At 40.1% G+C, this 23,298-nt stretch overlaps 2 protein-coding genes across 3 annotated transcripts; one reads left to right on the top strand and one right to left on the bottom strand.

The window, feature by feature from the left end:
* Window positions 1-1,519: 1,519 nt before the first annotated feature.
* On the top strand, window positions 1,520-6,723 carry igfbp5a (insulin-like growth factor binding protein 5a). The gene is made up of 4 exons (XM_044110388.1): window positions 1,520-2,239; window positions 5,904-6,067; window positions 6,174-6,284; window positions 6,374-6,723. Exons 1-4 carry the CDS (start codon window positions 1,906-1,908, stop codon window positions 6,509-6,511), a joined length of 747 nt encoding a protein of 248 aa, XP_043966323.1. The 5' UTR covers window positions 1,520-1,905; the 3' UTR covers window positions 6,512-6,723.
* A 1,821-nt stretch (window positions 6,724-8,544) lies between these two features.
* igfbp2a (insulin-like growth factor binding protein 2a) lies at window positions 8,545-23,298 on the bottom strand. Of its 2 annotated transcripts, none has more exons than XM_044110386.1 (4): window positions 22,794-23,298; window positions 13,303-13,484; window positions 11,620-11,760; window positions 8,545-10,292 (listed from the first exon to the last, which is right to left on the bottom strand). In XM_044110386.1, the coding sequence occupies exons 1-4, from the start codon at window positions 23,185-23,187 to the stop codon at window positions 10,140-10,142; spliced, it is 870 nt and encodes a 289-aa protein (XP_043966321.1). In that variant the 5' UTR covers window positions 23,188-23,298; the 3' UTR covers window positions 8,545-10,139. The 2 variants fall into 2 exon arrangements, with proteins under 2 accessions (XP_043966321.1, XP_043966322.1); XM_044110387.1 differs by having other exon boundaries at window positions 13,327-13,484; window positions 22,794-23,257.

The following is a 23,298-nucleotide window of genomic DNA, read 5'->3' as shown; positions in this document are numbered from 1 at the left end:
AATAGGTGGAGCTAAAATAGCAAAAGTGGCAAAAAGATTGAAGTTTTTGGCATCAGGGGAACAGCACTAGGTTGGTTTAAATCCTAGATTCTACTAAATCTTCTTTACACTCCAGAGTTACTTTCTGAGTACCTCAGGGCTCTGTGCTTGGCCCACTTTGCTTCCAGTTGGTACAATAATCATACAGAATGGGACACATTTGAACTATTATGCTGATTATGCATACTCAGCTGTATTTATCTGTAAATCCTGATTATCCTTGTCGTTTCGGTAGATTACTTGAAGACATAGAAATCTGGATGGCTTTTAAATACTGGCAAGACAGAAGCTGAGTTTTTGAAAAACAAACTTAGCCTGGCAATGATAAAGTTAAAGTCAGACTGGTTTTCTCTGCAATTTAGTTTGTTCCAACAAACTGTCTGTGTTATTTTTGGCCAGGACATGTCATTTAAATCCCACATTAAATAAGTTTTTAGGTTTTCCTTTTATTTTTTTTCCCACTCTCCTGAATATTCCCAAAGTTAGAAATATCCTGTCCAGGAAAGATGCTGATAAACTAGCTCATACTTTGTTACTTCAAGACTAAGCTACTGTAACTGTTTGCTACCAGGAAGTCCACGAAATGTGATTAAACACCTTCAGCTAATACATCAGAGATCTGATTGGTCAGAGCACTTCTCTGTTTACTGCTTTGCTAAATTATTATATCTAAATATTATTGCTGAAACAAGCAGGCTTTCTGACATACAGGTCAGAAATAAGAATAAAATAAAATAAAATAAAATAATAATTTAAACATGTTATCCAGTGGGTCCAAGAGGACTTTATTTTTAAATCTCTTTAATCTAAATCTGTTTTGATGCGCTTTGTCTTAATGTGTGGAGTTGCTAACTTGAGTTGCCTTTCACTGAAAAATAAAGTTGTCCATTCTTTATATCTGTCGGTGGAACCGACTCAGACTGTCTGTAGCGAACCGGGCATTTAGCAGAATGATAAAGTTAAAGTCAGACGTTTTCTCTGCATTTATGTGTTTTCCCCGCTATTGCAAGGACGATTATGAAAATATAAATAGAAACAGTTTTCCTAAAGTCAACAGCAGATTTTATTCACAAACCAGTGTATGAAAAAAAAAATTCTTGCCCATAATTTGTTAGTTAGGGGCAGCCAGACTAGTTTATTTTGCTAAATTATTATATTTGGCTAAATATTATTGCCGAGGGGCACAAGCAGGCTTTCTGACATACAGGTAGAAAAAATTAAATAAAATAAAACAAAATAAAATAATAATTTAAGGGCACTAGGGGCATCAAGGATAAAAGGGGCAGGGGCTCAAGTGCCCCCCCCGCCCCCCCAACCCCCTCTTGCACGTGCCTGGAAACACAGACAAGTCGCCTTCAGGAACATCATTCAGACCTGGAGGCGTGCCAGACCCCGCCCCGCTGAGAAATCAGCATCGCGAGCGCACGGAGTTGACAAGTGCGCCTCCCCCCTCTCTCCAAAACGTTGTTTGACAAGCCCATCTTTACAGGCTTCGCCGGAGGCAGTTTCTTAAAAAAAAAAAAAAAAAAGGCAAGCGCAAAGCCGCAGATTATACATTCTGCTCACAGTGCGGGTAAAACAACCTGCAGAGCCGCAGAGGGAGTCAGTGGGCTCCTCAGTTCAGGAGAGAAGCGGCGCTGGCTAAGCATCACTCTAAAGCTGTCTGGATAGTTTTGGAGGATTTTTATTTTCCATACTGACAGTTGGTTGTTGACGCATCAGGTGCACCTGCACCTTTCTCTCTGGATTCACAAAGGATTCCCTGCAACTCGCAGCTGATATTCTTCCACTCCACCAGCCTGCAGTTTTTTGTTTTTTGTTGTTTTTTTTAAATTTTATTTTCCTTCATAAGAGGAGAAGCGCACGATGCTGCTGGGAGTCCTCTTCCTGGCGGTTCCTCTGCTGAGCGTTGCCGCCGGCGGCGCGTCCTACGTGCCCTGCGAGCCGTGCGACCCGAAGGCCCTGTCCATGTGCCCGCCGGTGCCCGTGGGCTGCCAGCTGGTGAAAGAGCCCGGCTGCGGCTGCTGCCTGACGTGCGCCCTGGAGGAGGGCCGGGCGTGCGGTGTGTACACGGGGCCGTGCATGCGCGGGCTCCGCTGCCTGCCGAAGAGCGGAGAGGAGAAGCCGCTGCACGCGCTCCTGCACGGCCGGGGGGCGTGCGCCAACGAGAAGCTGTACAAGCTGCAGCATCCACCCAAAGGTACGAGACGTCACCGAGTCACGTTTTGCATTATAACTTAGAAAATAAAAAAAATTAATAAATGAAGGGATTACTACAGGGAAATTTAATTAACAACACAATTACATCATAATTGTGGATGGAGGGCTTGACATCTGTCATATTATCCAGAAGTCTATACTTATGTGACCTCATGAACTCTTTCAACAATCTGTGGCAAAGAGTGCAGATCACCTCGTCATCTTGGTCTAAAAGAGCTTATAGGGCTCCGAGCCGTAGAACAGAAGGTTTACATGACAGTGGCCCTCGCCCTGGGCAACATGGACGCCTTTAAAACAAGGGAGCAGATTACAGGTGGCGGCTCTTTCTCAATGGCAGAGTCATTGTGTCCGCAGGGGAGTGATGGGTGCAGCTTTTCATGCTGTAAAGTCATACTTTACTCAGCTCCCTTCCTTTCAGTTGTGTCCTCTCTTTCATCTAGCTTTTCCTCATCCACCAGCTGTGCCTTTCCTCACATCTGACCCCAACTTTTTTGTTCTCTCGGCATCAGAGCATCTTCTCCTCTTTCGCCTATCTGGCAACCGTCCCTCTTCATTCTTCCCCCGTCTTATTATTTTCCTCTTTCCATTCCCACGTCAACCTTCTCTGTTCTGGCTGATGGTTCTTGTTCCTGCACATTTTTTCTGGTTCTACACTGTACACTGTAAAAAAAAAAACCAACTAATTAAAATTAAAAAAAATTTAATTATAGCCAATAAAATCACCTCAGTTTTAATCAAGGGTATTATTTTACAAATCCAACGTCATAAAAGATGAACTCATTTATTTGTAACTCTGAAACCTTTGTTACATTTAAATGAATTTAGAAAATTTTTGTCTGGATTTCATTATTAATTCATATATCAAGTTATTAAAGGTTTAGAAATGCTAAATGTACGACATTAATTAGCTGAGAGACGAAGCAATTGCTAAATTGACATTGCTGGCAGGCTGAGCCTCTTAGGCAATCACCAATAAATGGCACATATTTGCTGCTGTTGTCAGTAAAAAGTATAAAGTACATAACTGAAATTTCTATTGAACTTTACCCAGTTTTGCGACAGGGCTAATGCTATTGTCAAACTCGCTAGCAGGCTAAACCTCGTTAGCTCCGGGGTAAGTCTTTAAACGGCACATCTTAACTTTAGTTGTCAGGTCAGAATCGATTTTAAAAGTTTGTATTAAGCTTGAACCAGTTCAGCAACAATGCTAAGGTCTAAAATCAAACTTGGTAACGAGCGAAGCCTATTAACGCTGAGGCAGCCATTGTAAGTTTATTCATAAAACCATGGCTGTATAAACTAACACAATATTTCATGACATTCTGTTCATTGTTGATTGAACCGACATCTTCAGTTTTCTGCTACTCTAAATATTGATCAAGGATTTGCTATCAGAATAAGTACAGCTTGATTGCAAGTTAAACATTAGCATTAAAACCATTGTTAAACTAGCTTAAGATATCAACCTTTTTTTTTTTTTTTTTTTTTTTAGGTTTTCATTCTTAATATACTTGAAAAAACTTATTGGCCTTAATGTTCTTTGCTGGACATGTTCAACATTTGACTAAACCAGCATCTTCAATTGTTTGCGAAGAATTGTGTTACCAACATGTCACATAACATCTAAACTAATATTCTTTATTGGATTTTTTTTTTAATTAATAATTAATATTAAACAACCTCCAAAAAAGATTTTCATAGTGCACAGTGGGAACATGAAGTAGCAAATGGACATTTTTTTGATTTTCTTTGAACCATTTTACCAGCTTTGCTGCCTTCCCCACACAATCCCCCTCCCTTCCTCTCACCGCTCTTTTGTTGGGCCTCGTCTTCTGTCATTCCACTCTTCTCCGTCCCTCCGCCCCTCTTCATATCAGGCTGTGCAGTGATTCAGCAGAACGCAGGCTGAGCGTGGGTTTACATATCCGCCGTCTGTCCGCCTGTAAGCCAGCTTTCCATTAGCTGCTGCAGTGCAGGGCTGTTGCTAAAAAACCCGAACCGGACCCAAATGAAGACTGAGGAATACTTCCTCAAACTAAAGGCACTTTAGGAGAAGTAGAAACCTAGCCAAAGTGCATGTTTGAAATTCAGATCATACACCAGCTGTCCTTTATTGCTCCAAACATGAATATTTAGTTGCATCTTTTAGTTGGATGGATTCCTTCCTATTTTCCAGATGTTAAATAAAAAACCTGAGCCAAAAATGGCCCCCCAAAAACCCCCAAAAAACTGGTTTTACGGCAGAAAGAGAGGGAAGAATGACAGATCAGTCAGTACAGGTCAGATTAAAGCAGCATGAGGATTAGCAAGTGAAGACTTGATTGGACTAACATTGGCTGATGACCTACCTCAGCAATTTCACCATGTGAAGGAAAAATGGGAATCATCACAGCAACGGGATGAATGACATCATTGGCCATTGTCATTGGCGGAGGGGGCTTGGTAGGTTTTAAGAGGCACATATTCAAGGAGGTCGTGGCCTTGTTTCATCACTCAGTTGGCTTAGTAGATTAGCGATAACGTCAGAGGTTGCCACATTGAAATGGAAGCGAGCGCGTGACACAGCAGTGGAAGTGGGCCAACCAGAGCTTAGGTCACCCTTCACAGCTAATGCTGGTGTCCAGGACTGTAAATCAAATGATGTGTCAGTTTTAAAAAGTCTCCGGGACAGAAAGCCACATCCACTCCGTCTGTGGTCGCCTGAATAGAGGGTGGGGACAATAAGGGAACGGGGCGAGTGCTGAGGTCTGTGTTCGACACCCCGACATTTTGAAAGAGGGATGAAAGAGGCAACGTATGCAAAGGTTTCTACGGGGGGGTGTGGGACCCAAAAATGGGTTATGGTTGCTTCTGGTGGTTTGCCACATGACAGGGGTAATAGTATGTTTGCACAGGCCTGGGTGCCCATCTGAGACTAAATGTCTAATTTAGGTCACTTGCTATAAAAGTTTTAAAAGCCCTGGTCTACATATACTCCAGACTGGCAGCCTGACTTGCCATAAATGTAGCCTCTGTCCTCTCTTATGTCAACACACTCAATCAGAAGCTGGCTTGTAGCCACTAACTGTGCTAAACAAGCATTTAGCTGCTGCAGTGAAATCGTCACCTTGTGTTGTGACGTTTCGAGATGGATACACTCCTGGCTCGTGGTTGCATGCATGACGTTTTGCTTTTTAATTTGAGTCTTTCTTAAGAGGTATAGCTCCAGATAGCAGGGCTCTAGATTTTCATCCGTCTTCAAGGTTGTCTTATGACCTAACGAATTTGAAGCCCAGGCTAATGACTAATATTACACCTCTGGGGGACAATTGGTGAAGGGTCTTTTAATCTTCATGAAGTCCCCTGACAAAATACCTGCCATTTTGGAGAAAACGTGTTTCTTTGTCGATATCAGTAATTCTGAGAAAATGAACCGTCAGCCAGACTGAAGCAGAGCTTTTGGCTAATATTATATTTCCTATTGTGTTCGCAAAACTACAACAGCAGGAATTTTTAAGCAACTTCTGTTTCAGTATCAGACTGTGACATATTTTAAAAGTGACAATGGATTTCATTGTAAACGTAGCTTCTAAGTTGATGAATGACTCCCCGTCTCTCTTGTGTGTCTTTCTTTCCAAACACAATATCACCGTGATGTGATACAGACCCAGTAGAAACGAAGGTGCCCCTATATGGAGATCACATCAGCAGTCGGAAGATTCACGCCATGAAGCTAGCCAAGGACCGTAAGAAGTATTTAGCCAGGCCTGGATCAAGCAACAACCGAGAGCTCCCGCCATCTGGCCTGGACAAGGCGGAGCCGGAATTCGTAAGTGGTGTGACGATGCAAAATATTATCGTGGCAAACTTGAACAGATTGTGAAGAATTTTAATGTAGTGTTTGGTTTTAACCTCCAAACGTTCTTTGCGTGCAGGGGCCTTGCAAAAGAGAACTTGATAATCTCATTCATGGAGCTTCTCGGGTCCTGAGCGTTTCTTTGTACGTACCCAACTGTGACAAAAAGGGATTCTTCAAGCGCAAGCAGGTTTGGATGCATCACTTAATGCTCTCAATTTCATTCAGTGACACAAAAGTGTGCAACCAGCCCAATCGGACTTCCTTTGTTTCTTGCAGTGTAAGCCGTCCCGCGGTCGGAAACGGGGCATCTGCTGGTGCGTGGACCGCTTTGGCAAAAAAATCCCAGGTAGCAACTCTGCGCGTGGAGAACTGCAGTGCAAAGACCTTGACGGTGTCAACAACAGCAACGAATGAGAGCAAAGCGCCTCCAGAGCCCAACTTCGTCTTCTTAAAACCTGCCAAACAAGCTAGCACACTTTATGACTGACAATCAGGAGAATATGGCACAAACACTTTTACTTTTTGTTGATTGTGATGGACTGCATTGTCTGTTGTAGAGAGGAGGCAAACTCTATATCCTATATCAAAGAGAAATATATATAGAGAGTTTTTATTTCGTTTATAAAGTCTGTTGCAGTTTTTTTTTTTTTTTTTTGAAATTATGAAAAAGGTGACAACACATATTCTAAATGTGGCTAACTATCAATATTTTTCAGCTGATTTTTCTGATATTGTTGAGAAGGGAGTGTGGTCACCGAAACTAGCAGACATCTGCTAAAATTGAATGAGTTTTGTTTTGATTAGCAGCTTTCCCGGGTGCAATATGATGAATATTTGGGAGTCACAAGATCCAGTTTTAAACGAGGGCAGAAAAACGTTCAAACAGAAAACATGCATACTTCAGTTTATACAGATGGCTCCTCTGGAGTGGTTTAAGTTGTGGTTAGATATTAGTTTCCCTAAAAACATACCAAACATAATCTGACTTAAACTCTACTTGATATTAACCATTATAGGAAAAGTGCTTCTGGAACATACCCTTAATTTGTTAGCTGTTTTTTTATATATATATGTAATTCAAGACATGCATCAATGAAAGATTTAGTGCTTTCGAGGCATAAGCAATATTTTGACTGATTATTATATAGATTGAATTCACACATTTTGGTTTGACAAGGTCGTTTAGGTCGTTTTAATTAGCATAAATGAAGTCTAGAGAATAGAAGCCGTTAGCATTAAACCGTCACCTCACTCTTTTCCATTTCTGTGCTAATTAGCTGACATATTGTAGAATTTTAGATTTTAATTCAACTGGCTTTCATAACTCAACAAATAATAATATTTAATTAGCTGTAACCCTTTTCTTATATTGTCTTTTAAAATTTCAACGCAAGAACTAGCAACCTGGTTGCCTAGCCTGGCATGATGACAGACAATAAACTGCTAGCTTGGTCTTGCTAATTAACAAATAGCCTGATATAAATTGTATGATCTTAAAATACATTAGCAACAGTTTAATTGATTGGCTGAGTTTCTTCATATCCTTCTTTCCCATGTGACCAAACTAGGGCTAGCAAGTCTTGGTGTTAGGCTAGCATGGAAACTGAAAAGAAACTGCCAACTGGGATTCAGTTTCAACACATAATTAACACATAAATAATTTGACTTTGTAGGAGAAAAAAAAATGTATTAGACTGAATGTCTTTAGCCAGGAAGTGAAATTTTAATACCCAAAGATTTGTTTTAAAAACTATCTTGGTCAGGTAATGAAATAGAACAGCATTAATACCTCTAAGCAGAGATGTGTGAACCTCTGCTTATGAAATATGCCTTTCGAAAAATAATACAAATAATTTTTTTAGATGATTCAATGCTTTGGCACATTAAAATATCACCCTATATAGTTTTTGAACTGAGCCATTCCATGACTAAGGCTACAGGCAGTCGTCATTCAGCGCCTTCAGTGTTAGGTTTCTATTTTAGAAGCATACCAAAATCACAACAAAATTCAGTAAATTATTGCAAAAATGCCCGAAAGCACAAACCAAGGGAAAATGTAGCTTGAATTAACCCGTTGTCTGGATAAATCTATTTGACTAATTTTACTTGCAATGTTGTGACTATTAATATTAGTCTGTTCAGTCTTTCAGTTTGACTTGGTGGCAGACCCAAGGACGCCGCTGCAACCATTAATTTCATGACTGGAGTGGTGAGCTGCACAGATCAACGCACTCACATGATATCAGGGAGGCCAGGACTGGGTTTGAAAAGAAGAAAAACTGCAGCGCTGGTACTGCATGAACCATAACATTCACTAATATCCTTTAGATAAAAACTCACCAGAAAATAAAGAAGAGCAAATAGTCGTAAGAGATGATACTTGCGGTCACTAGATGTTCTGTGCCACAATCAGGGAAAAGGTTGTTTTTTTTTCTTGTTTTTTTGTGTGTGTGTGTGTGTGTGTGTGTATGGGGGGGGGAAATAAGCAAAACGGACAAAACCTCAGTCATAAAAAAGCTCATTGTACTGTTAAACTTAGAATTCTTCCTATTTCAGGTTCTCGGAGCTGCATTCACTGTTTCTAAATGTATGTACAGAATGTTTGCATGCCCCATGAGTGTGTTTGTGTGTACTCCTCAACGTTAGGAAAAAAAAAAAAAAAAAAAAAAACATGCTCGCTCAGAGTGCATTTCCCATTAGAGCTCGCACACAAATTGTATGCAAAAGGCCCCGTCTCTCCATGTGGAGGGTCCGCACTGCCACCCCACATGCAAATCCGCAGGCGACTCGCTCCAAGGGTTCAACCGGGTCCCTCATCCCGCAGAGAGCAAGGTCGCAGGGTTTTTACGTAAATGAAGTGCCTTCTGCCCCAGACTGCTTTGAATCTAGATTTGCATGCGGAGCCATTGTGTGGTTGAATGAGGGAGGCCTGAGCAACATTTCCAAAAAGAAAATAATTTGTGGATGTGATTTGCTGACAAATTTGATCATCTTCCAGTCAAGTGCTGCTAAATATGTAATGACAAAGGACAGGATTGTGTTCTGTGGGTCCACTTTTATTCAAGTTCTTTCTTTTATTGTTGAAATTGCAATGTTTTAATATAGTTTCGGCTGTGTAGATAACTGAACAGAGTGGCACATCAGCCCATTTTTTCCTGATCAAACTTTTCTCTTTTGCAGTTGATTCAAGCTCATTTAAACGCAGAACGGTGACTTTATGAATACCACAGAAACTAAATAATTAATGTGAATTTTCTGATGGAGTATTTAACACACCTATAATTGATGTACTCATTTTTTTTCCCTTTTTTTTTTTAAAAAGTTAAATCACTATTTAATAAACTTCTTTTACTCACTAAAAAAAAAAAAAAAAAGCCTGGTTGCTCCTTCTGTGGGAAATTGTTAAGTCAGATGTTTAGTGTTTTGACAACAAAAATGTAATTTTCCATGTGGGCAGTATCCAGTTTCAACTGAAAAAGTCCCCAAAAAAAAAAAGAAAAGGGATCACTTTTTCTGGGTGTTGCAGAATTTCAAACAAACTCCACGCCAGAAACGTGAGTATTTTCTTCCACTCTTCAAACTTCAACAGCAGAGAATTACAGATTCAACAGGTTTCTACTTTATTTTTGCATTAGCACTCTATCACGCCAGATCCTTACTACTCGCTGTGCAATACAAATGAGGCATACCCAAAAACCTAGTCTGCAAAGCGAGAGCAACAGAAAGACACACGCTGAATGCTTCTCCATTCTTCCAAACAGTACAAAACACTGATAACAAAGCACTCTGAGCATTTGTTACAGATAGTACAGCACAACCACTGGCTCTAAAACACAACAAGAACGGGACAAACTTACTATAGTCTGCAGCAACAAGTTGATGACTATCATCTAAACCTTTTTTTATTTTTTAAGGAAGTTAAGATTTAAGATGTAACGGCCAATAAACACACTGCAGACACACACACACATATAGCTTATAGCTTACTCAGGTTGTTCCCAAGCACTTTACAGTTTAGTTTCTTTTTAAACTCTTGGCCACGTTAAATCTGGGTGGCGTCGGGCAGCTCCAGCTCGCTCAGGTACTGGCTGCAGTTGGGGTCACCCCTCACAGCCGGAGCTGACAGGATGCGTTGTCCGGTGTGGGGGTCCACGCACCAGCACTCTCCCCGCTGACCGTGGAGCGACATCTTGCACTGAAACAGAATTATTTATTCAGTTGGGGTTTTTTTGCAATTCTCTTTTATTGTTGTTAATCTTTTAATGAACCTGTTAAAAGCCACACTGACACCGCGTCCTCATAAATCCGCTGGCATACATGAAAAATTGTTTTAAGGTGACAGTTAAGAGGTTAAATAATATATATATATAAGAAACGGTTCTGAATATCCTAATATTATTTGAAAATGGCATCTGGAATCATTTTAGAATTACCAAATGAATTGAAATACTAAAAAGTTGTTTTATGTCCCCAATTTAATCCAAGAGGTGACACTTATATAGATGTATGAAATTCAATTATGCACATTTTTAATTACGTTACTGAAATGAATAAATCATTTTAAGTCAGAATCCAATTCAGTAAAAATACAGAACATGTATTTCGTTACATCATGTTGTTTTAAAATACTGGACAGCCCACAGCAGGAAAAATAAAATATGAAATGCTCTCAAAAGATGAATATGAATTTAAACTATAAAGAAATGACACATGAGTCACTAAATGTCCACTGTTTTACAAAATTCACTTTTGTTTTCTACAAAGAGTCCAAGAGCAAAATATAAGAAAGTAAATCTGAAAAACAGCCTGTTTCAAAAACCTCTAAATTGTTGCATCGCAATCTTGTTACCTAGCAACCCCCAAGGCCAAGGCCTACTTCATTAAGTTTATTCTGCTGGTTTTACCGCTACATAATGGCTGCTGGAACAGGAAAGAAAGCATCTTGCTGTCCATCGATTTTTTGATTTTTTTTCCCCCCCAGTCACATAGAACAGGACAGTGTTGCTTCATCTTATTATTGCTTACAATATACTTGCAGTATTGCCAAAGGAAGTTGTATTTGCACAAATCGGTTTCGGAAGGACCAACAAAACACGGCAAGATTTACCAAAATACTTTGACCGAAGAAAGGTTGTGTCCCTAATGTTCGTCACAAATGTCCAGATAATGTAAGTACTTCTGCGTTTTGTATTGTTGTTCAGCATCATCACTGCATGATCTGTTCCGGAGGTATGATCCATACCATCAGCTAATTTATGCATATGCTAACAGAAATACATCCATGGGGGGTATCCTTGTTCCTTTTCTTTAGTTCAATCTTTCTTGGCTTGTTTAAGGAAGCATAATAGTGGACCTTCAGTTTTCTTTCTACTATAAAATACATACACAATATTTAATAATTTATTATTTTTTCTCTTTTTTATTTCTGTTTATTTTATTTGATTCTTCTATGGGAAACCCCATCCACATAGGTTATTTCTTGTTAGCCCCTCTTATAGGCGGAAACCCAAAACATTAGTCACCTGTTTTGGGTTATACTGCCCCCTCTTGTCACAGTTGGGGATGTGCAGTGCATAGAGGTCCTCCAGAGGACCTCGGTTATCTCTGAAGGGCATCTTGGATATCCTCTCCAGGACCTGGTCGAGCTCCTGCTGACACTGAGTCTTAAGAATAAACAAGAACAGAGCAAAAACAAGAGTTTCAAGCCCAAACAGAGGCGTGCAGAGGTTTGTTGGTGCCACCAGCTTTCTGCGTTGTGGGGTTATAAAAGGTTTGCCTACAGGATGAAATGTTCAGAACAAAATGTTCAGTCAGCCCTAACCTCTGTGGTGTGTTCTGGCTTACTTTTAAATAATAATAATAATAATAATAATAATAACAAAAACAAACAAAATATGTTTTTCTTTTGTTTTTGTTTTTTAATTAAAATAGAAAACCTCATTAAAATAAATCCACCCCCATTCAAAACAAAGCTTATTCCAGGACACATCAACACCAGCCCAGGTTTGCCAAGCAATCTGAACACTTTTGACTATAAAAATCCCATATTAAACACACATCCACACAATATTGCTAAATGGCGTCCTGGTTTGCGCAAATTAAGTCTTAATTCTTGCCAGAAATTGTATAAAATCTTGCCAAAGACCTCTGCTTTACCTCCCACTCCCCTGCCAAGACTTGTTCTGTTCAAGATTTACCCTCTGAATTACTTTGTGATGGTGGAAAAATATAACATAGCTGGATGGAAGATTTAAAGAGTTGATTACAGAGCAGGTAGGCTGTGTGTATAATCAGTAAGTAGCTGCATTTAAATTAAAAGGAAGTCATTTGTATGAAATGTTGGCGAATTAGCAGGAATGCAATATAATTCCTGAAAGTTAAAGCATATTAAAATATATATATATTTTTTTTTTTACATGGAACAGTTTTTGTTTCCATATTCTTCTGTTTTGTAATATTTTCCAGTTCGTCATCAGCCCTAATTTGTTTTGTAAAGGAATGAAATACGATTGCTTTTGAAAGCCAGATGAATCATTTGTTGCTGCATCTGCAGCTTCCTCATTCTACCACCAGGTGGCGCAGCCTGTCCCTTTAACTTCAGACTTGTGAACTAACGCTTCCAGCTGGATATTAGGAAACATTGAGGGTGCATGCTATCTTTTTGTATCGGCTTTATTGAACTCTTGTGACCAGTGATTGGCTTTTGTTCAAGGGGTTGAATAATTTTGACGCTGGCGTATTAAACGTGAGATATATTGTTAGATTGGGACAAAATCCTAATATGAGTTTTATTTAACTGTAGTGTGTATCCACAGATACACCACCGTTTGAGGGGAAATTCACAGATTTCCTGCAAACAAGAAGTGTTATTGAAAGAAAAAATATGTAAATAAACAAATACTCATTTGTTAACTTTTTGTGCTAAGTTTATTTACAGTGAGTACTCTTATATAGTCCTATATTTTGCCAGTGAGCCTAAGTTTCTGTCAGGCTTCGCCGGTTTTGGGTGCAAATGTACACACACATGAAAAATAATGCCAAAATTATCTATGATTTCAAGTTACTTAAATAATTTTGATCAAATGATTACTAGTACTTAAGTAAAAGGAAACGTTCAAGAGCAGAAACACAATCATTTTTGTATATTGCCGACAGAAAGGTAAACGTAGCTCATCCCAGAGTCATCCTCCTCAGCAGACACTCACCTGTTTCGGACGAGTAGGTCTCACCTCTTCCACCTTGTTGGTCTTCATTTTCGTCTTCATCTCCTGCCTGTGCTGGCGTACGGCGCTCTCTTTGGGTCCCAGCCAGGCGGCGTCTTTGCTGGGCTTTCGGACGGTCGGGATCTCGCTCGCGTCCAGATCGGCCTGCAGCTCCAACGCCTCACCTTTGATCCAACACATCAGAACATGAGCACCTTCTGAATCTGAGATTTGTCTCTTATTACATTGTAATAAGCGATGCATAACCCTTTCTTCTCACTGTGTGACATTAAATCAGTTGCAAATGTCCTTTTTACTGAAAGGTTGAACTTTTCAATTGCAGAAGTTTACTGCTTACATTCCATCCTCAGCTGTTGCTGGCATTGCATCCGTTCAGTTGCTAAGCTACAGACACTCCAATGCCTTTGCAGCAATATCTGATGATTCTAATTATGCCTCACTCTCTGCTATACTTCCAGCGTTTCAACAGTTTCCCAGCTCAGGGAAAACAAGACGTTGTATTTGTTTTATGCAAATGTCTTGTATATCTCCAAAGCAAGAACTCCTCTGGGAAAATCCGATCACAATCTTGTTTGGGTTTTTTTTTCTGCTCTGAATATAACCCCCCCGAGTTTAGAGGCAACCTGTAACAAGGAAACATGAGAAAGTGTTGGCAGTAAGCTGAAGAAGTGGGATTTTCTGTGCCAGAAACTGATTTGACTGACTGACTGAACCCCCAAAAGCAGAAAAAAGGGCGAGTGTAGATATCAAGTTCTGCAGTATTAGAAGACAAATTCCACTGTGTTTTATTAACGAATAAGAAAGTATATTTGGAGGGAAGATAAGTGTTGGCATTGGAATATTCAAAAATTCAGGGCAATAGCATTCTTCGTTAGCACTAGCTTTCTTAGTGTTAGCATGATCACTGTAGCATTAGCGGGCCCCGTCGGCTCAACTAGCTAAATTCTGTTCTCTTTTCTTTCTTTGAAAGAATGTTCCACAGAAAACGCAGGTGGTGGTGTGGAACGGTATGGCACCTGCTAATGAGGACGTACTTACTTTTAGAGCTCAAACAAGTGACAATATTACTTTGAAACGCAGAACTACAAATAAGCTCTTATAATAAAAATATGCCTATGCAAGCAAAGAAGAGTAAATAATCATAAATTGATTTTAATTGATTAAGCCGTCTCCCCTTCCATAGTAATCAGCTGTGGATGTTAGTGTTAGCATGCTAATGTTGGCATTAGCATGCTAATGAGATCCACTGATCTCTGTGATTCTGTAGAACTGTATCTGCTCCAAGCTTCTCCAGATGTGTTTTCTTTCTTTCTCTCTTTTTTTTTTTTTTTTTGTCTTTTCAGGAAGAAGTTGCAAATTAAGTTAAAAGGTCGTCAGGTCAGATCCAGTTTGTTGTTTCTGACAACCAAGCAGACTTTGGCGTTCACAGAAAAAGGAGTGGAAGAGGAGGGTCTCCGTAAACCAGCTGATTTCATCAAGAAAGAAAAAAAAAAAATCCCAGTTGACACAAATTCTTCACATTGCCCGTTACAGCTCACTATAGCCGCGAGGAATAATATTTCAAAAAAGCAAATAAATGTGCCAGAACACCACTTGTTTTTGCTGAATCTTTGCAGGAGAGCATGCATTTTCGCCTACGCAGGGTTTCCCTGGGCACACAAACGGAAGATGGGAGGAAAGCCAGGACAGTAGAGAAGGTCAAACGTGAAGTGGATCGTTCAAAGCTATGTACGTCAAGTTCTAACATGCAGACTAGAGGGAGGAAAGTGAATGAAAACAAGTGTGTTTTAGCAGGAACGGTAGACTGGGGAGCCAATCTCCGAGCCCCGCAAGAGGTAAATGTGATGTCCGGTTTGGGATTAGGATTACAAAGCATCTAAGAGGGAATGGGAAAAAGGAAATTCCAAACTAAGCAATAACAAGGTGCTGGCGCCTTTCACCATCAAATTGATCTGGAGTTGTTGGACTTGAGTTCGCTCCATGACGCTCCACTGTGCTCTCTCTGGGATTTTTTGAAGACGTCTTGCAAAACAAAGAAAAGCGGGTGCAAAGGTCAATTGAAACCAAATGTGTCTTGACTTGCACATGTGCCTAGATCCACGTTTCGAGCAGATAAACACAAAGCATGCTCAAGCTGGGGTGCCTTTTGTTTTGCTAGCTTATGTAATCCTCGGAGTCACAAAGTGCACAACCTTCGACCCGTCTTTTCTGGGGAAACCCGACACGTCCAGTCAAGTGCGCACTTTCCAGACATGCTCACATGAACGCTTGGTGGCGAACAGCAACTAGCAACCATCCTGGGTGATTCTACGCAAACGGCACACAAACACAGAGGGTCAGGACCCCACGTTCAGGGGGCGTAAGGCCTCTGCAGAACAAGCTGCTTCACAGCAGTGGGCTGAGAATCAGCAAAGTCAACATAGCAGCAGGCCTACTGTCCAGTCTACTGCTTGACTTAATCCTCATACAAAGACCCGGAGAGACTTCCTTTCTGTATCTGATCCATTGTCGAATTCCCAGGTGGCACGTAGGCCAGAGGTGACACTGTCTGACTGTTCGGATTCTGGTCAACTTAGCAAATGGCAGACTTTCTTTTTCTCTAGACAATGTGACCGTTGGCATTCAGTTTCTAAGTCTTTGTGTCTGCCCATGACAACATAGAAATGGCTTGCAGAACATTTGTGCGTTAGAATTGTCTGTTAGAGTTGAGAGTTTATGGCTCCATCAGTTAGATTTCCGCCTCCTTTGCCTTCTTTTTGAAAGCAGAGGGGCTGGCTCCAGAACTCCCCCATTTTTTCACCCCATGTCTTTTTCTTGAATTATGAACATTGACCTTTACTGACTTAGGCAAGTGAGGTTTGCGGTGCTCTGGCTGTCATTCTTTTGTGATCTCCGGGATGGGTTATTGATGTGTTCCTGGAGTGATTTTAGTGGGGCAGCTTTGGGAAGGTCCACCACTGCTCCATGTATTTTGCATTTGCGGACAATGGCTCTCTATTATCATCACTGGAGAACTGCAAAACTGTAGAAATGTCTTTACAACGGTTTCCAGATAGATGACAACTGCTTTGATTCGCACATGTTACTGGATTTCTTTACATCAAGTCATGATGTGTTGCTTTTTGAGATCTCTCAGGCAACTTCATGTTGTCAAACAGGTCCAACTCAAGTGACAACTTCACTCTTCAGCTCAGGCAGCAATAAGACCTTGATGTGAAATTTCCCTAATAAATGAAATCGTAATTTTACGGGGTTTTTTAAACGTTTTTTGTTTAATTGGGTTATCTTTGTCCAACACTGGAATCTACTCTTGGATCTGAAATATTTAGGTGTCGCAAATAAGTAGCTTACTAGTCTTAGTGTTGCTAATGCTAATTTGCTAAAATAAGTAAAAATAAATCTATAAGGAGGCCAATAACTAGCATTCTCAATGAAATCTGCCTAAAAACCTTTGTATACTTGCATACTGGTAACTGGCCAAGTGAAAGAAAGTGGTGTCTGACCCCATCCGAGCCACTTTTTCTGACTCATAATCCTACTATAAATGCCATGATGGGACTTCATTTTTAAAAAATGATCATACGTCACAATTCCTCCAGCTTATGAGCATGCGATGAGAATAAAACCTGACTCCAAATTTCTTTTGTTCACAGTTTTCATAGATCACAAATTGTCTTTTATAGAACCTGCAGTGGCCATACAAGAAAGGTCCATGAAGGTGTGTTTAATTCTAATGCAGCCCAACCACCGTGAAAATACTGATAACATTCCCTTTTATGGGTGTCACCAACAAAATGAAGGTTTAATTCATATGAAAATTAATTCTCATGTATAGGTTTGATACATGTTTTACATTTTCAACTAGAGAGGAACAAATACAGCTCTACCTCAACAAAAATATTGAAATATTCTATAAGACTTGATCTCTTTTCCTTTGCAGCTGAGAGTTAAAGTGGATGGTAGGTCATGTTTTGGCGTGTTTGAGCTTGCTGCAAATGCTATGCTAATTTATGTCCTATACAATTGCCCTAGAGTTCATCTAGCGGTGCCTGCAGAGGTAGCTCAGCCCAGTCTTGGAAGCAGCTACAAAGATGCGTGCCAAAGCCTGCTTTTAGATGACGTTTGTGGGCCAAAAAGCCTTGGAGGTAAACATATTAGAACTCTGCTGTGCTTCTGTCTCTTGAAATAACTGCCAATAGGCCTTGTAAAAGGTTTGAAACCACAACAAATCAATGCAGCCATGCCTTGCAATGACACGTGACCTGTTTAACGCCTCAGAGGTGCTTAAAAACAGGAGTTAGATGATTCTCCAATGTTTGCTGGTTTCCATCCATCTACCAACTGACTTGGCCAGAGTCAAGTAGTCGTTTTAGCGTTGTACATTTCTGTTTTCTATGGATGTAAATTTAGAGTTTTATGAACTACTCATGTGCATAGAAAGGTTGATGGCGCTATATGTGATTAAATGCAGACTTTTAACTCTATAATTACTGAAATGGTTCATAAATAAATGGCAAACATTGCTTACTTTAGATTTGAAGCCAAAGCTAATTTTAGACACAGAGGGAAAATATTTTAGTTGTGTGTTAAAACAGCACACAACCCTAAAGAGAACATGGAATTAAGTCATAATTATTCATACACATTGATTAAAGTACTACATGGCATTTCTACAACATGAAGAAATGCTCAAACAGGCAACACTGGACAAATGAAATTGGTCCAAAATACACAGCAGGCGTGTAAAAATAATAACAAATGTCTCCAAAATAAAAAATGACACAAAACTAACAGGTGAAAGTGATATGTAAATAATAATTTTGTTTTAAACATAATGAAATATTATGTTTTAAAAGTTTAAAAGTCTTTTCTCAATAAAATAGGGGTGTGGGGGGAATCATCTTTTTAATGAAAAAACTAATAGATTTGTATTTTTTTCTTTAAAAACAAAATAAATACTTTTTTTAAAGAGGTCCTCTTTCTAAGTAGTATAACTCAACAAAGGTTTGACAAGTCTATTTACTTAATTTTGTTGTCTAACTCGAAGCTGGTTGTATAGCAAAAAGAAAAAAAAACATCAAAAATGTTTCTTTTTACTACAGTAATTCACAGTAATTCTGCCTAAAAAATAAAATAAAATAAAAAAAATAATTTTCCTGAACACTGCTGCTGGAGTTCTGACTAAAAACAGGAAACACTGGGTCCCTTTAAATTTAGACTAAAACCCCAGCTGTTTAGAGATGCTTTTGAACCAGACTAAATGAAATATTGACCAACATATTTGATGTGCGTGATTTTGGTTATGTTTGTTCAATTGTTGACTGTATGATATTTCCTTGAAACTCTGTCATTTTCGCTTTGAGCTGCCTTACTGCTGAAATGTGCTATTCAAATAAACTGGGTTGATTAAAGTTAGAAATGTCTGCTCATGTAGGTCGTGTCAGCTCACCTAGCAACTTGTTGCAACCACGTCAATATCAACAACTGAAACATAATCATTAGTGTTTTTGAATCTATTCTAACATTTTCAAGGTTGCCAGCCGACCCTTCCCGTCAGACTCTGTTTATTCGGTTTTAAGGAACCATCAAGCAACATGGACGGTGGGAAGTTATTTTGGTTCTCAATAGGACCGAGGAGATTCCTGGCGCAGAGGCGACTGTAGTCGACGCCTCGGGGGGAAGACGGCGCAAATACCCGTTTTTAGATGGGATTTTTGGGGATGGGTCAGGGGGATTATCCTGCTGCTATTTCAGGCCCGCCGGATCTGTCTGGACACCCTGCAGGTACACAGGAATGCCACATCTCAACGAGTGCGATACCAGTCGCTCAGGGCGCCGGTTGTTTTTAGCTCCCTTTTGTTTCTCCAGCTTTCCTTCTCCATGACAACTCTCTCCATAACAGCAAAACGTGGTGTTTTTCTTTCTCATTATCATCAACTCAAATGGACTCTAATCCCAGCTGGGCGAAAATGAACTCTGACAGAGGGCTGTTTTTAGGATCAGTCAGCAGTCGACATCAACTACACTGAGTTTTGGAAAATTTCAGTCTTTTTAAGTTGAAGTAATCTCTTCTGAAGTCTTGGTAAAGTTCTAGTCAAAACAACAGTTGGATCTGATAAAAAGCTAACCCTACTCGGATGTGGGTTTCCTTGGAAACCTAATATCAAACAATCTTTTGTATGAAGACAAAAAGCTGGTGTGAAACGTGTCTTTCTTTGCAAAGAAGGATGTTTCAGGATGAAAATTAATCCCAAACATTGTAACGAACCGACTTTTTATCCAAATGGGTTTAGTCATTTGTTGGTCCAAATTGAGGTATCAAAACAGAAAACATCTATTTCCTCACCTTAAATATAAGATCCTCCATAAATCTGAACAGTCATTTGTAAAGAGCCTAATCTATCCTGCAGTTTATTCAAACAAAATAGAGGCTATATAAAAATTGACTTTTTTTTTTTTTTTTTTGGCAAAACTGTGGGGAAATATTCAAAGAGGTACAGAAATATAAACCTCAGAAACTCTGCAGGAGAGCAGCATGTTGGCTTTCAACTCTTCCAATGACCGATGTAGTAAACATGAGCTTTTAAACTGTAATCTCTAATTGATAGCAGATATGCATATGAGTCAGAGGAACGTCATAAAATGCCTTATCAAGTAACAGCTCAAAGCAAAGTCAATACTAAATCCACAAAAATCTGACAAGTGTGGCACCAAAACCCGCTGCTTTTAGGCTAGTAGTGCGGTGGGTCTGGTTCCTTTAAAGTGTCAGATTTGCTGCATAACAGGAGAAAAGATTAAGACATTTTCCCTGCTGTCCAGTTGACCTGACTAAATGTCACGACAGCAGCTCTTCAAGAGAACTTGGGAAATGTGTTGCAACAACATTCACGTACCTTTAGGGATCAATAAGCTATTTTTAATTGAACCAATTGGAACTTTTGTTTTAAAGGTCGTCATCCTTTCCCAACGCGTGTCACACAATAGAGATTATTCACAGTGAGTAACGTTGGATCAATGCAAAACTAAGAAGAAAGACGATCTATGGCTGCTAAAAGAAATACGTCGATACAAAACCTATTATGTAAAAAGGATAAATTATTCAGTTTGAAACACAAAGTTCTTTACTTTCTAGAACTCTAAATCTAGTGCTCTGTATTTGCTTTCACTTGGTGGAAAAAGTAGCTGCTCTCTGTTCGGTTTTAGTTTTTAGAAACTACGTAGAACCTGTCTGACAACACAAAGCAGGCTAAAAGACCCAAAGCAATTTCTAATAAAGCTTCATATATTCCAATCACGGTGAAAGCTGCAATGCTCCGCTTGTGAAAGTAAATCTTGATAGGCCTCACCTTGACTCTCTGACAACAATTTTGAGTGCCACACCACCAGACAGGACATTTAAAAAAAAAAAAAAAAAAGCAGAGCAGCCTCTGGATGACCATAAAATCAAAAATGAAAGGTCTGCAGTAGGCTTTTTAAACAGGCTGTCCCTGCTGAAAAATCCCCCAGTGTGGCTGGATAAAACATTTCTGCCAGGAAGCGATTCGGTAATGTTCCTCCAGAGACTCATTACTTATTATTGCAAAGGCTTGACGGCAGACGTTCCTGCAAACGGCAGAGCCAGTTATTAAGTTTCAGGAGCTTTTTCCCCCTTGATAAGTACGACTGTCATTTGGAAACTTTGTCTATTTATTTACAGCATGGTAAGCGGACGCATAATATTTTGCAGAAATTCCTCATGTGGCCCACATATATGGATTAAACTATCACTTTGATCTTTTTTTTTTTTTATTTTTTAAATTTTTATTTTGAGCATCATCAGTCCAGGATCAGGGAAATTCTTAAATTCTTACATTGACTTCTTTCTTCAAGGAAATACTACACTGTATCACAGTGATCCAAACATCCACTAACCACTTATTTGTTACTGTTTGGGGATCGATAGAAGGGGAAGATGACTGATTATAGTTTTCTGTTGCTTTTATGGCATTTGCATGTGCCGTTAATCTCACAACTGAGAATACAAAGACTATTTTAAATGCATTCTATGGGACAGTGCTGCATTTTACCCTGCCCTAATGGCTTGACGATCTCCTGTGTTTTGATTGGTTGGCAGGGCGGTAGAAGGAGGCATCGTTCAGCTAAGAACCGCCACACTGGCTGCGTTGCGCTGGATTTTATTTTGTGGTATCAGACTAAATTAGCCTCAGTAATTTTAATATTTTGAATCATATTTCTCTTTTTTTTCTTTCCTGCCTTATTTATTGTTGGTCTAGAATAAAATGTGATGCACTGAAAATTTTCATAGCAACGTTACAAAATGTCAAAAAACGTTTAAGCGGTGTGAAGACTTTCTTAAGGCATTTTGAGCTACAATGCGACAATATGAAAGTTCTGTTTGCTTTCCTCTTTTATTTGATAGTCACTGAGAACTGTATAGATTAATTGAACTTTAGCAGAAGCTAATATTTATGGTCTTCCTTCTCTCGGCCAATCAGCAGCAAGAAAAATAAACGCCGCTCTTGGATTGGCTGCTTTTCAAGTATCGAGTAGCATTGCTAGCTAGCTATTTAAGCTGCATTTTCTTCAAATATTTTAGATATGCTAGACCAAAAAAAAATATAGATATAAAAAATCTGTGAATTAGCATATTTTTCTGCAACTAATTTGGGGTCATATTCCACTGAAAAATCTGAGAATGATTCCTTAGCAACATATATTTTTTTATCCATAATCTCGGGCCAGGTTGTGGTTCGCGGACAAACTGAAGGCTTCAAACCGTCGTTCCAAAGGTTTTTACTTCGGTGCGTCAAAGTAAATTTTGTTTTTCTATCACAAACATTTTTAATAAATTACACTTTCGTATTTTTTTGTACTATGTTCCAAGCTAGTTTTTCAGGTTTAGACCAGCATCTATAGATTAATGCAGTCACTGTCAACGGCTTCATCCGGCCAAAACTTAAGGTCCAGCTTTGCAAGCCTTGCAGCATTCCTGTTGCTGTCCCCTCCCTGTTCTCCCCCGTGGAAACATCAATATTTCAATGTTTTCTGTTTCGATCCAAGTACAACTTCAGAGAGTTTTTTTTCTTTCCTTCTCTCTTTCTTTAGCAAGCGACTTGTTCTCTGTTGTTGGGAGGGGAAAGGCTGGAGATCCAGCTGTTTTGGAGAACAGCTGAGATGACCTGGCTGAAGTGAACTCAACACATAATGGCATCTATTACATGGGTCCACAAACTAAAATGCATGCGACTAAACAGAAGTAGCTCTCCAAAACAGTTCTTAATTCATCATTTTAGTCATAAAACCGTGTTTTTATGTACAATATTGAACATTTATGAGTTATTATGCACTAACAGACATGAGCATGGTCACTGCACCTTATTATTGGACGGTTCATGACAGTGCAATCTGTCAATAGGCTGCAGTCTAGACAGTGTCATTAAAAATTGATTGAGGTTTTCAGTGAACTGACTGACCGCTGCTGTGCTCCCGCTGCTCCGGGCTGTAAGTGACCGTCTCCGTGTCCACTTTGCGCCGACACTGGCCCTGGCCTTGCACCAGTTGCTCCAGGGGAAGCTCCGAGTCGGGCGTCGGGTAGCACCGCAGACCGGTGGAGCACCTCGGGGTGTAGACGCCGCACGCCTCGCCCTCCTGCCGGGCGCACACAGGGCAGCACCCGCACCCCGGCTCCCGCACCATCTCCGCGCACGGCTCGGCGAGCTGCGGGCAGAGCGCCTGGCGCTCCGCGGTGCAGCCCGGGCAGCGGAACACCATCTCGGACAGGGAGGCGCCGGCGAAGGGCGCAGAGAGGAGCAGCAGGCTGCAGCCGGTGAACCACAGCATGGTTGGAAGCGTGCGGAGTTTGGACATGGTGTCGGGGCTGATCGGAGACAATCCCGACTGGAAAAAAAAAAAAGAGGCAAGAAATGTGAATGCGAACAGGTGAAGCCATGAATGGGAGGGCTGCTGGGTCCTACAAGT

The sequence above is a fragment of the Gambusia affinis genome, linkage group LG24 (genome assembly GCF_019740435.1).
Source record: "Gambusia affinis linkage group LG24, SWU_Gaff_1.0, whole genome shotgun sequence".
Lineage (NCBI taxonomy): Eukaryota > Metazoa > Chordata > Actinopteri > Cyprinodontiformes > Poeciliidae > Gambusia > Gambusia affinis.
Note: the sequence above shows the minus strand (reverse complement) of the source record. Positions and strands in the feature narration are given on the sequence as shown.

Coding starts and splice junctions, on each gene's coding strand:
- igfbp2a (XM_044110386.1), bottom strand. CDS start 23,187: ATGTCCAAACTCCGCACGCTTCCAACCATGCTGTGGTTCACCGGCTGC. Junction 11,761..13,302: donor GACCTACTCGTCCGAAACAG/GTGAGTGTCTGC, acceptor TTTATTCTTAAG/ACTCAGTGTCAGCAGGAGCT. Junction 10,293..11,619: donor GGCAGTATAACCCAAAACAG/GTGACTAATGTT, acceptor ATTCTGTTTCAG/TGCAAGATGTCGCTCCACGG.
- igfbp5a (XM_044110388.1), top strand. CDS start 1,906: ATGCTGCTGGGAGTCCTCTTCCTGGCGGTTCCTCTGCTGAGCGTTGCC. Junction 2,240..5,903: donor GCTGCAGCATCCACCCAAAG/GTACGAGACGTC, acceptor GATGTGATACAG/ACCCAGTAGAAACGAAGGTG. Junction 6,068..6,173: donor ACAAGGCGGAGCCGGAATTC/GTAAGTGGTGTG, acceptor CTTTGCGTGCAG/GGGCCTTGCAAAAGAGAACT.